General features: G+C 36.5%; 1 protein-coding gene across 1 annotated transcript; it reads right to left on the reverse strand.

Moving 5' to 3' along the window:
* Window positions 1–658: 658 nt before the first annotated feature.
* Window positions 659–4404, reverse strand: LOC113495102. The gene is made up of 2 exons (XM_026873697.1): window positions 4332–4404; window positions 659–1782 (listed from the first exon to the last, which is right to left on the reverse strand). The coding sequence occupies exons 1-2, from the start codon at window positions 4402–4404 to the stop codon at window positions 659–661; spliced, it is 1197 nt and encodes a 398-aa protein (XP_026729498.1).
* Window positions 4405–12182: the final 7778 nt, after the last annotated feature.

A 12182-nucleotide genomic window follows, 5' to 3' on the forward strand; every position in this document is an offset into this window, starting at 1 on the left:
CCCATACATGACTTCAAAAAAGTGCGTTGAGTTGTATTGATTTTATACAACTCTAGCACCCTCATGAGCCATGCATGTGGCACCGAATCATAGGCCTTCTTATAATCTATCCAACATGTCGACACACCCTTTTTGGAGCGGCGAACTTGTTGGCAAATAGTCATATCAATAAGGAGTAGCTCCTTAGTACCACGTGACCCATTCCTACATCCATTCTGAGAGGCAGACATGATAGAAAACCGTTCAATATGGTCATTAATCTTTTCTCTCAGAATGGATGTAAGCAGTTTGTAGATGGTGGGTAAACATGTTATGGGTCTATAATTTTTGGGGTCCGTGGTACTACCTGTTTTGTGGAGCAGATGGGTGGAACCAGTAGTCAAGAACTGTGGGAGCACGCCCGAGTCTACGGCAGATTGGAATTGGGATGCTAAGCAACCATGTGAACTTGGTAGCCATTTCAACCAGAAGTTATGCAGTCCATCCGGGCCCGGGGCTTTCCAATTGGCCAACGGACGGACTGCATTGGCTACGTCTTGAGGACTAATATCAATAGCCCCCATTTCTTCTATTCGTTCACACGATTGCTCAACATCACGTATCCAATCCCCCGCAGAGTGGGTTACAGGCGCCGACCAGATGCTGCGTCAAAACAAATTTATGGCGACATCATCCGGCAGGCGTCCGGCGACGCAGGTTGCTCCCAAGATCTGTACACCCAACTTTGGTCTCTTTGGAGCATACGGTTCTGATGAAATCGGTCCACTCGAGTCTTGTACCGTCGAATACGGCTTGCCCAGGCACACACCTTTTGCTTAAAAAAGTCAATACGTTCTGTAACTCGGGCGGTATATTCGCTGGAGCTAATATTAGTCCCAGCAAACGCCCGCTTTACAAACCGCATGACCCTAGGACGAGTGTTTCCGCCCCGAAACACAACAAGTTTGGCTATGAGTGTCCTGGCCTCAGCAACACGCTTCTCAATCCTGCACTGCCAGGCTGGTGCTGCTTGCCTAGGCCGTGCAGCTGTGTTGTCTCGAAAGGTAACACCAACTACACGACACGCCGCAACAGCCGCACAGTACAGAAGCGAGTGAGTGTCACTGAGGTCTTCGCTGTTCCCAAAATAACTGGATAGCAGCGAATCCAGGACACCCATTAGCGCCTTGTTTCGGTTGTGCATGGGCAAGCGAGGTAGTCGCGGCCTCTGGTCCCGGGGTGTTGACCGATACTCCCGAACCGCCTGTTCCAATGTACTCCTTATATGACTGCACTGGGTACCTACAGTTATAGCACCGTCATCATCTCCCCCGTCAGCAGGGTTGGCAGGCAGCGCGCTTGCAGCTGGCGCTTCCGCTATTGACGGGGTACCGACGACAGGGCTAGTCTGCATTTCAGAGCGCAATCGATCAAGCGTCGCGTCATCCAACCTGTGATTACGTTGGATAACTCGCACTTGATCCGACAAACGTTGTGCCGATACGTCGACGTCCGGTTCAAGGGTCTGAAACAGAGAGAGCATTCTTGCACGGTACGCGGTGAGGTTAGTTCCTCCCCCTGTCGCCCCATAGTAGGCGCGCATGACATTCTCGTTCATGGGTCGAGTCCACTTCATGCGCTGCACTACACCACCGGGACCGGGAGCCCTGTTCGAGGCCGGTTGGCCTGAGGGCACCAAGCTGCTCGGCGGCCGGCGCCTCCCCTGCCGACGTACAGGTGTTGGCGACGTCGGCGGGGAGTAGTACTCCGGACGGAGGGTCCGGAGATGGAAGGCGTGCCGCTCTTCTTCGTGTCAACAATTAGTCTATTCTTGGTTTCTGATAATAATATAATATTTTATACTGGTGACATACGTCATCGTATGACGGATTCATTTTTATTTACTTTTTTATTTTGTTCTGGTTTCTTGAGTTTTAATTCTTTTTGATATGTGAGCACTGTATAAATACTGTTATAAATATATTGTTTATCGTATAAATATGTTAAATAAGTTCGAAAATAAAAATATTCAGAAAAAATAGATGATTGACAGGTTGACACGAAGTTTTTTTTTATCGGAATCAAGATCACTTGGACTTTTCATATTTGATAAAGCCATGTTTGTGAAACCCCCAACGATACAAAGATTCTTAGTTAATATTCTTAATTATCGTTTATCTCTCTAGACATTCGCGTATAAACTAAGTTAGGGACCAATTCGCAGATAAGTGTAATAAGCGCCGCACTAACTAGGGTACTCGCCCACCCTGAATGCAGGTCCTTCATATCGGGTAATAAGTGTTTCTTAAAACAATAAGAAAATAAGGCAGTTGAAATCAGAGATTAAAAATAAACTTAAATCTGTGATAAGAATGAAAATGAAAACTCGAGCTTAAAAATAACTCCTAAAATTAGTAAAATAAAAAGAGAAAAGACTGAGCAAAAAAAGTGTATTTTAAGCTGGTTATAAAAAGAAAATTAATTTTTATTTACTATAAAATACTTGCCACATATCCCTTTCCTAACACACTTTCATATGACACAGAGATTCGTCGTTGGCAAAGATACACTGAAAATAAATACAAGCTTTTATTCTATTAAATCAGTCATCTTAAAACCCGATTAAACTTTTTTAGTATCGTGACGAAACACTTAAACAAAACAGGAGTGCTTAGTACAAATAGAGTGATGGCACACTAACTTTTGAAACACGCCATGCATATAAATGTAAAAAAAAGCTTCAACAACATTATTACGACTGATGTTTATTTCATATACCATCATTATCAATTACAATTTCGTTGAGCGCCCAAGCATAGAATTTAATCAAACTATAATGAAGAAATCGCTAAATTTGAATGCCATTTAATTAGCACGACATTGTTTTGCTTAGCGAGAAATTGAAGTAACAAGGGATGTAACATTTGTTGAGAAAGATCACACCTACTGTCCAATCAGTGGAACTTAGGGATTAGCAGTGTAAGTGATCGATCGCAATTTTACAAAGCTATAGACGGCTATCATCTTAAGAGCGCATTTCGTGCAAACTTAGAGCAACCGTCCAAATTTTAAAGGTTTAATGAAGCTGGGTTAAAATTTGTAGACCACGTGGATCATATCAAATGGATAGAAGAATGGACTATGGATAGAGCGGCAGAATTCAAAATGAGTTCAATCAATCAGCAAAGAGAGAGAGAGGGAGAGAGACAAAGAGGCTCGCAACCCAGCCCCTGCGGGATACTCTCTGGGCGTTGAAAGCGACGCGATGTGACGACCCGGCCACCGCAGGCGCGGGCCTGCGGGTGGTGAGAGATGGGTAGCTCGTCGTCCAAACAGGACCTGGCTTGGCCTGTCCTGAAAATTCAGACCACTTCACTGGCATCAGAGTGAAAACTCCTTAAACTCAAGTTTTATATATAAAGTCATTTATTTTTTATTTGGATTAACACCAAAATATTATTTAAGAAGCTTTATAGATTATTTATTTAATCCATATGTCACATATCTTAACACACATATCGTGATAACTTCTAAATTGACTGATTGAGATGAAAAAAAGTATTTTACTTCTAACTGATTTCTCTTGATAACAAAATACTTATTTTGATAAGGGTTAGGTAATAGTAAAATGCGATTTATTGTGCTGTTTGTATCGGCGATTTAATTAAATTTTGTATCACAAATGAGGTTATTGTGACTAAACTATTACAGTTAGATATGTACCCTCGCGGACTTTTACAAACCCGTAGTATATCATTTTGTTGTATTGATTTGTCAATAGTTTTAGCAGCGTACTGTTAGGCGGCACACCCTTTGTGTCTTTTTAAAAAAAAAAACTACGGAGTACACACACACACTTTTATTAGTTTAACTATTAGGCAGTCACATACACTTAGAATTTACAACGAATTGCCAATATATGGTCTCGGGACAGCGTCCAGAATCTAACTGACTAACATGAATTACAATATGGAATAAAGTGAATTTAATATGAGTAAATTGCATCATCGCATTACATTTCAGCGGAATAAACCGTGAGAAAGTGAATAATGCTTGTACAGCAATTGCTGCATAGAATGGTGGGATATAACAGCTCCCAGTTTTAAACGAAGCATTATCCTTGAGATAAGCGAAGTTAATTAAAAGATTTGTAAATATCAGGCAAATATTTGAATAATATAATTGAAATATTGAAAAATAAGAAATTAGTAAACGATTTAAAATGTGTGTATATAAACACAACTAAAACATAGAGTCAATATAAAAGTATGCTAAGTAAGTAACATAAAATGATTAAAATAAGGAAATTATTAACTAATAATTGTTTAAGTTCCTATTAGATGGGAACTTACGAGTATGTTTAACAGCTGTTGTTTGATAGGGCTCTATGGCCTCCACAGATTCAGGAGAAGACACTTCTGTCATTTCGATGGAATTTGAAAGCTTAGATTTAATTTCTGCATTGTTATAGCAATAATTAAATATTTGAACACAGCATCCTGAACGAGAAGTACTCTTAAAATAATTATAGACTCTATAAAATATGTAGATAAATAGCGATACAATCAGAATATAAGTAAATGTAGAATAGTAAGTTCCGTATTTAATAAAATGCGATTCTTTCTCTAAATTATTAAGTTGGCTTTCTAAATTATCCATTTCACGACTTGCGTGTTTTAATGAGTCTAAGTTTATATTACTTAAATGGGTTGGTTCTAATGATAACAAACTTTTATTAAATACGTCCTTTTTACAACAATCATCAGCTGTTATATCAAAGCTTATATCTAGAGGCGACTTCACCATAAAAGAATAAGTTGTTTTGTTGTTGGGTTTAATTGAATAGTTTTCGAATAACCAATACAATTCGTCGACAGTTTGACAATACCTGTACCTATTAAGGAATAATCATTAATGTCATCATTACATCTTATAGTTAATTTCGTTGACCTTAACTGTATATAAATCCATCGATTATTTTGTAGCTTTTGCCAAATATCGATTTCGCCATATAATATTTTCGAGTTACAGTCTGGAGGCATCGAAAGTGTGACCTCGGTCAGTAACTTCGACTCGCAATTTGGGTTACTTAATGTTGAATATACAGTAGTTAATTCGCAAATAGAATAGTTATGATTAATTTGTTTACATTTATCAAGAGTGTCCAGCATAACGTAATGTAACCTGTCGTTAGCTTAAAGCGATATAAGTATTAGTAGGAATAATTAACGCAAATGTCTTCGATAAATCGTCATGAGGAATAGGTAGAGGTAGGATTTTATAAACAATGAATTTATCAGGAGTAACTAATGGAATTTGCAACACAAATACAATTTTGTTATTAAAATAGTAAGAACTAAGTTTAGAAACGTCAATTAGTGAATGAATGTTTTCTATGCTTAACGCGATTGGGAAGTCTTGTCGCTTATTAATGTAATTATTATATTTAGATAACTCGTTAAAGAGCCTTAAAGGACTAATTACGCTAGGATGTAATATATTAATTTTAGAAAATAAAATAGAATTTAACGTAGTATCTAGTAAGTTAGAAATAGTTAGTAAAGATCCTTCGATTATATTTAGAAGGTTATTTAGTTTAGAGGTGTAGAAAAGTATATCATCATTTTTTGTAATTTGGGAAATTATTTTTATTAATGTTATTAATTTGATTATTGAGCCTAATCTCGTTTCTATTTAGATTGTCAATAGTTTTATTAAAATTATTTATAGTCGATTTAACCACATGAATATTGTTCCTCATAAGGTGGAACATTTCTGTCTCGCTCTTCTTGCAAGATTCGATAGCGGCGTCATATTTTCGGGCATCGTCAGCATCTAGTGCGCCGAAAAAGAACTTTAGGATTTCGCCTCCAAATTCTAGAGACCTTTTGGTTTTATTTGATTTTTTAGCAGTAATATGTGATAGTGACTCTAATTCAACGTAGTTTGACATAATTAAGATTTCAATAGGATTAGAAATATCCTTACAAGAATCTACGTCTTCAGGTTGAATTTTCTTACAAAGGTCGATGGAATTGGTTAAAACTTTTTCTATGTTCTTAAGATACGGTTCAAGCGAGATAATGTCTATATGGGTAACAATTTTCCAATTATCATTATAAAGATTAATATTAGAAATAGGCTCGAAATAAATTCCTGGACTGATAAATTGGTATAATATTCGGTCTTCGACAAGAAATCTGTCATTAGGTAATATTTTAATAATTCGATTGGAATTGGGGGAGGAGTTTATGTGATTTTCCTACATGATCTTTGTCTATCACGGTTCTTTCTATCCTAACCCAATCACCTACACTATACTTTGTTGGACGTTTCCGACGTCTATCAAACTGATTTTTGGCGTATTCCTGCTGTTTTTCTATCTTTTCCTTGGCATTCGATCTTAATTCTATTAATGAATCACCGTCTACTCGTTCCGTGGCTTCGGCGATTACATCCGTCAATGCATTTTCAAATGCATTCATCAGTGTACAACCGAACAATAGCTCCGATGGACTTTTTCCCGTCGTCTTATTAATAGTAGTATTAATGCCTAACTGAATGTCTCCTATGCAATCGTCCCATGAATTGTCGTTTCTACCATGACATTTTGCACTCAAGGCATCGATGATTGTCCGATTAAACCTCTCGACCAGTCCATTCGCCCTTGGAGTAGCCACTGCATTCAAGATGTGCTTTATATGTACTTTATTCATAAAAATTTTAAATTTTGCACTCGTCAAACAAGAACCGCGATCCGTTATGACGCGCGAAAAAGTTCCTTAAATGCCTTGATTGCCGCCCGCACGTATATTAATAAATTTAGTAAATGCATCTGTAATAACAAGCAAATATATGTTGCCTCTCTTTGAGCGAATAAACGGGCCCAGATGTACTGTGATAGACAAAGATCATGTAGGAAAATCACATAAACTCCTCCCCAAATTCCAAGGCCCCCATCGAATTATTAAAATATTACCTAATGACAGATTTCTTGTCGAAGACACTCCCTTGACAAGAAAAGGTAAAAAGAGATACGAGTATGTCGTTGCATTAGATAAAATTTATCCATGAATGAACTTTAACGGGTATAGCAGTGAAAGCACTTACAATGATCTGAGTGAAGATACAGAAATAGACAGATAGAGAATTATGCAACTTGAATAGACTATAAAATGTGCAATTGATAATATTATTTAATATGGTCGAATATGATATACATTATATATCGTATTTAATACATTTGTCGACGAAAATTGGTCGAGTGTGTGTCATTATTAGGGATGTCGGTGGCATTCCTTAAAAATCGTACATGAGCAATTAGTGCAGATAATGAATGGCATGAGAAATCATGTCGCACAGTTGATTGCAAGATAGTGAGTAAGATTCTTAGACTTGAGCACAATTTGTCATGAACGGTCAGTGCAGATATTGAATGGTACCAAGATAACGGTGCCGCACAGATGACTGTAGATCTTGACAGATTGTGCAAGAATGAGATTGTAGAGCTGTTCATATGAATTGAATTTGTGATTACAGATTTACATAGAATTACAGGTAATAAGAAATTTGAGTTGCGATGAGAAATTGTGATAGACATAGATGCTGATTAGATAAATATAAATCCTATTGATGAATTATTGAAGAATTAACTAGTTTTAAGTATAAAGTAATTATTAGCAAGCACAGACTGTGTTAATACCAAATATCTCAAATAATTAAAGAATTTATAATAAGAAGTTAGCCCATAATATTTTGATACCATTGTGAATCTATTTTTGTTTTATATTTCATTTATTGTTGTTTATTTAATGATCAATTTATTGTTAGTAGATATACACCTGTTCGTTTTTTTTATTATGAATTGTTTATTAATGATTTTATTTATTTATACCGGAGAAGTGAGAGGACTCACTCGAGCAGGATGACCGAGTTGTAAGGTTAAGTAAGCCAAGGAGTAGATATTGTTATCAAATATTAGCCAGTATGCACCTACAAATAAATTGAGATATATTGAGAACTATGCTTCATAGTGGTTTCTTAGGTTTACGCGAATGTTAGACATTGAAATAAAACGACTTTTACGGATCACTTTTATGGTCACCATGATACCTGCAAAGGTGTCGAAACGTCGGGAACTAAAACCAAAAATTAAACCGCGATAAAATCCGTAAAAGTCGTTTCATTTCAACTATGCTTCAGTTTATATAAATAAACCTAAACAATTATTTGATTGTACCGAATGCCGGTTAATGTATCGATTTGTCTATGACAACACTGTGAACGAATGACATTTAGTTTGACGTGTACATGATGCTTTCTACTTTGTGTAATTACACCGGTCAGTTGTCAGAAAATAAATCTATTTAAATTACAACCATCATCGTTTAATTTGCGATATAAAGCTGAGATCTTTCAAGTGAAACTAATGTATGTAAATAAATAAATTTAGACTCGCAACATGAATATCTGCTATAATAGTGAAAATGCAGGGTTCAGCTGGTATTAAAAAAAGCAAGAAAAAGTGTGGTCTTTTTCACCATGATGTTTCTTAATTGTAATTTGTTAATGAAAGACCTACCGGGTGGTTAGATGACTGGTGACATGAAGATTAATCATAAGTGTGGGTTATTAGTCATAACTATGTGAGGCAGAAAATGTGACATTTTTGCTCGGAGGCGAGACAATAATTATAAATAAACTAATACCAAAAATAAAAGTAGGTAGTCTTTTATTAACATCCCGCTTCTCTAAAATAAATAGAAAAAAAACAGTACCTGTGTGTCACTAGCTTTAAATAATAGAACAGCGTTCATAAATATTTTATACACTATCGTTTCTTCTTGTGTTGTACGAAACATAATCATTTTGATAATCTAACGGCATTTGGGGCCGAACTTTTACTTCGCTGAAAAGAAGCAGACGCTTAATTTCTGCAGCTCAACAAAACATTCTTTAAAATTTCATTTTATTATATTGGTTTTCTTACTCTCAGGGGGTATTTTGAAGATGCAGTTTTAGTATTATGTAATAGTTGTACTGCAAATAGTACTGTCATACTGACTTAATTATTAAAAGGTAATTTAGCTAAACGAATATGATCGCAAAACCGGTTCTGACCGCAAATGGAAAAAAATATCAATGTTAATTTAGCATTAAAACTGTTACTTACTCTCCACCTGCATTCTGATCTTGTGGTTTAGCGTCTAATGGGTCTGAATCACGTAGCGGAATTGTATGAAATTGATCATATGAAAGCTTTGTAACATGGTCAAATTGTTGATCAATTTGTTCAAGTGCATGTTCGAAATGTTGCTGAGATGGTTTTGGTTGTTCGTTCGGTGTTTCAAAGTTTTGATTACGGAGCATGTCATTTGGATCGTGCAGGCTTTTGTATAGGTCTTCAAATGTTTCCTCTGGAGTTGAAGTAGATGGTTTTTCTGCTGGAGGCGCATTTAGTTGAGACAAAAACATCTGTTCGAACGATTGGTGATCATCTTGAGTTAGTTCTGATGTGTGACCAATTAATGGATCACTTGGGCGTTCACGTAACGCACTGATTGTTTGTGTTTGATCTTGGTTTGAAGCTGATTGGGGGGACAGATTTGGTTGTCCAAGTGACGACTCTGATTGCCGTGATTGCGATAGATCGAATGGTTCGACCAGATCAGATCTTATTTTTTCATTAAATATCTTATAGGAATATTGTTCATTGTAAGGTTCTATTTTGGAGGGCTTAAAAGGCTCTACAATTGGTAACCTAAACGATTCTATTTTTGGTTGAAATGATAATATATTTACGGCTTCGACTAATGATTGACCTAAAGGTCCATCTGGTTGAGTTTCCGAATTTGGTGGCGAAAAAATATCTTCTTCTGCCTGTTTCTCTGTTTTAAGTTGTGGCTGCATGAACGACTGCATTTGAGCTGAGCTATAGGGATCTCGAGGAAGAAATTTCATTTGATCTTGATCTGTTTGTGGTTGGTTGTTTGTTGGGGATAGATAATTTTTTTGTGGTTCAGTTGTAATTTCCATATATATGTCAAGTTGAGCCTGGTTATAAGTATCGATTTCTGGTCCCTTGTAAGTTTCTGATGGAGGCTTTTTATAAATATCGACTTGAGGAGACTTGTTAGAATCCATTTGCTCCGCCTTATAAGAAACATCTTGAGGCTGTTTGTATGAGCCCATTTGAGGCATTTTGTAAAAAATCGTATCCTTGTAAGAATCTATTTGAGCCTCTTTGTAAGAGTCTCTTGGAGGTCCGAAGTAAGTGTTTTCTTGAGGAGTATTATAAGGATTCACTTGATGTCCTTTGTAAGAAGAGTCCACTTGGAGATTCCCCCCAAGTGGACTTTGAAGATCCATTTTAGGCTGCATGTTTGAATTCACCTGAGGATTATTGTAAGAATCCCTTTGAGGAGTATTGTATGAGTCTATTTGAGGGGAATTATAAGGATTTATTTGAGCCTGCACGTGTAAATCCGTTTGGGGGGAACTATAAGGATCCATTTGTGGTTGCACGTGAGCTTCTACTTGAGGGTCATTGTAAGAATCCCTCGCAGGGACATTGTAAGAATCTATTTGGGGGGAATAATAAGAATCCACTTGAGGTCTTTTGTAGGAGTCCATTTGGGGGGCATCGTTTGAATTTATTTGAGGAGAGCTATGAGGAACAGTTTGAGGTTGCTGGTAAGAATCCATTTGAGGGGGAATGTTTGGATCCATTTGAGGTTGAATGTAGGAATCCGCCTGAGGGGAGTTGTAGGAATCAATTTGAGGTTGCTTGTAAGAATTTGCTTGAGGGAAATTGTTAGAATCTATTTGAGGTGAGTTGTAGGAATCCATTTGTTTGTTGTTATCTGGTGGGGTTTGTAGATGTCCATAAGGATCTCCTCGCACTTCAAAATTTTGACGAGGTTGCTCGTATATTTGGTCATAAACTTGATCATATTGTGATGGTTGCTGTCCACCTTGCTGTTGTTTTCTCAAATTTAATAAAGGATTTGGAGATTGATTTTCCAATGAGTCATTCTTTTGGATCTCAATAACTTGTTCTTTTTCTTGGTCATCGAGTCCATCGAGAAGCTCTGTATTGTTTGTATTATTGTTAATGTCATTAGTGGGCCTCATTTGCAAAACAAACTCGTCATCACCTTGCCTCAAATATTCAAGTGACTCTTCTCCACCATCTGGGACGGCTCTCAGTGTGGTATCCTTAGGCCAAACAACATTGACTTCCTTAACTCTGTCTCCCTCTCTTGTAATGTTTAAGTTGCATTCTTCACGTCTACAAAAAATACAGTTATTATAATTTTTTTCGCTTTTATTCTATTTCCTTTAATTTTATCTTATTATCCTAACGATTAAGCTCTTGATTTCACATAAGCCTAGCTGTAACCGTATAACTCAAGTTTAGACATATAAAAAAAGGATTTGTGCAGACAATCGGACTAAGTCATTAATATATCAATACTAGTCCTGACTACGTATTTTTTACTTATTATGACACTTTTCATTAACTGGGGTAGGTAATTACAATTTATCTCTATAAACAATTACCGGATTATCTCATAAACTCTTCAAATCAAATTTTGCGTGTTAACGCAAGCTTGAGACCATATATAGGTAAATATTATATTGCTATATAAAATATTACTCTTTCCTTCTGAACCTACCTTTAACAGGGTACACTATAATTATGACATATTTTTACATTTTATTCAGCGTAGTCGTCATTTTACCTATTTCACGCATTGAACAGGGTGGAAGGGACATGCAATGGTTAACTTCGCGGAAATACTTAAATTTATGTACTAATCATTCTTAAAGAAATCATTTATATCGAATAATAATTAATCGATTAGAAAAAATCTGAAAACCCACGTTTTTTAATATCACTCCATTCAAATTTTATCAAATTTTTAAAAGTTGCAAATTGAATTGTCGTCAAGCAGATTTGAACTTCGAGACATGGAAGGTACCCTGAAAATTTCAGCCTGCTAGCTTATCGGGAAGTGCCTCAAAATTGAGTTGCGAAAATCCAAACAAGATAGTGATTGTATAAAAAGGTACGAGACGTAGCCCTGGCGTATCTTTCAGTAAACCCATCGAGTTTGGGTTCATTTAATTTGCCTTGACTAGTTCTCTTCGTGTTTCTAAATTGGTTCGGGGGTTTTTAAATTTTTAATTTATATTATTTT

The sequence above is a fragment of the Trichoplusia ni genome, chromosome 6 (genome assembly GCF_003590095.1).
Source record: "Trichoplusia ni isolate ovarian cell line Hi5 chromosome 6, tn1, whole genome shotgun sequence".
NCBI classification, from domain to species: domain Eukaryota; kingdom Metazoa; phylum Arthropoda; class Insecta; order Lepidoptera; family Noctuidae; genus Trichoplusia; species Trichoplusia ni.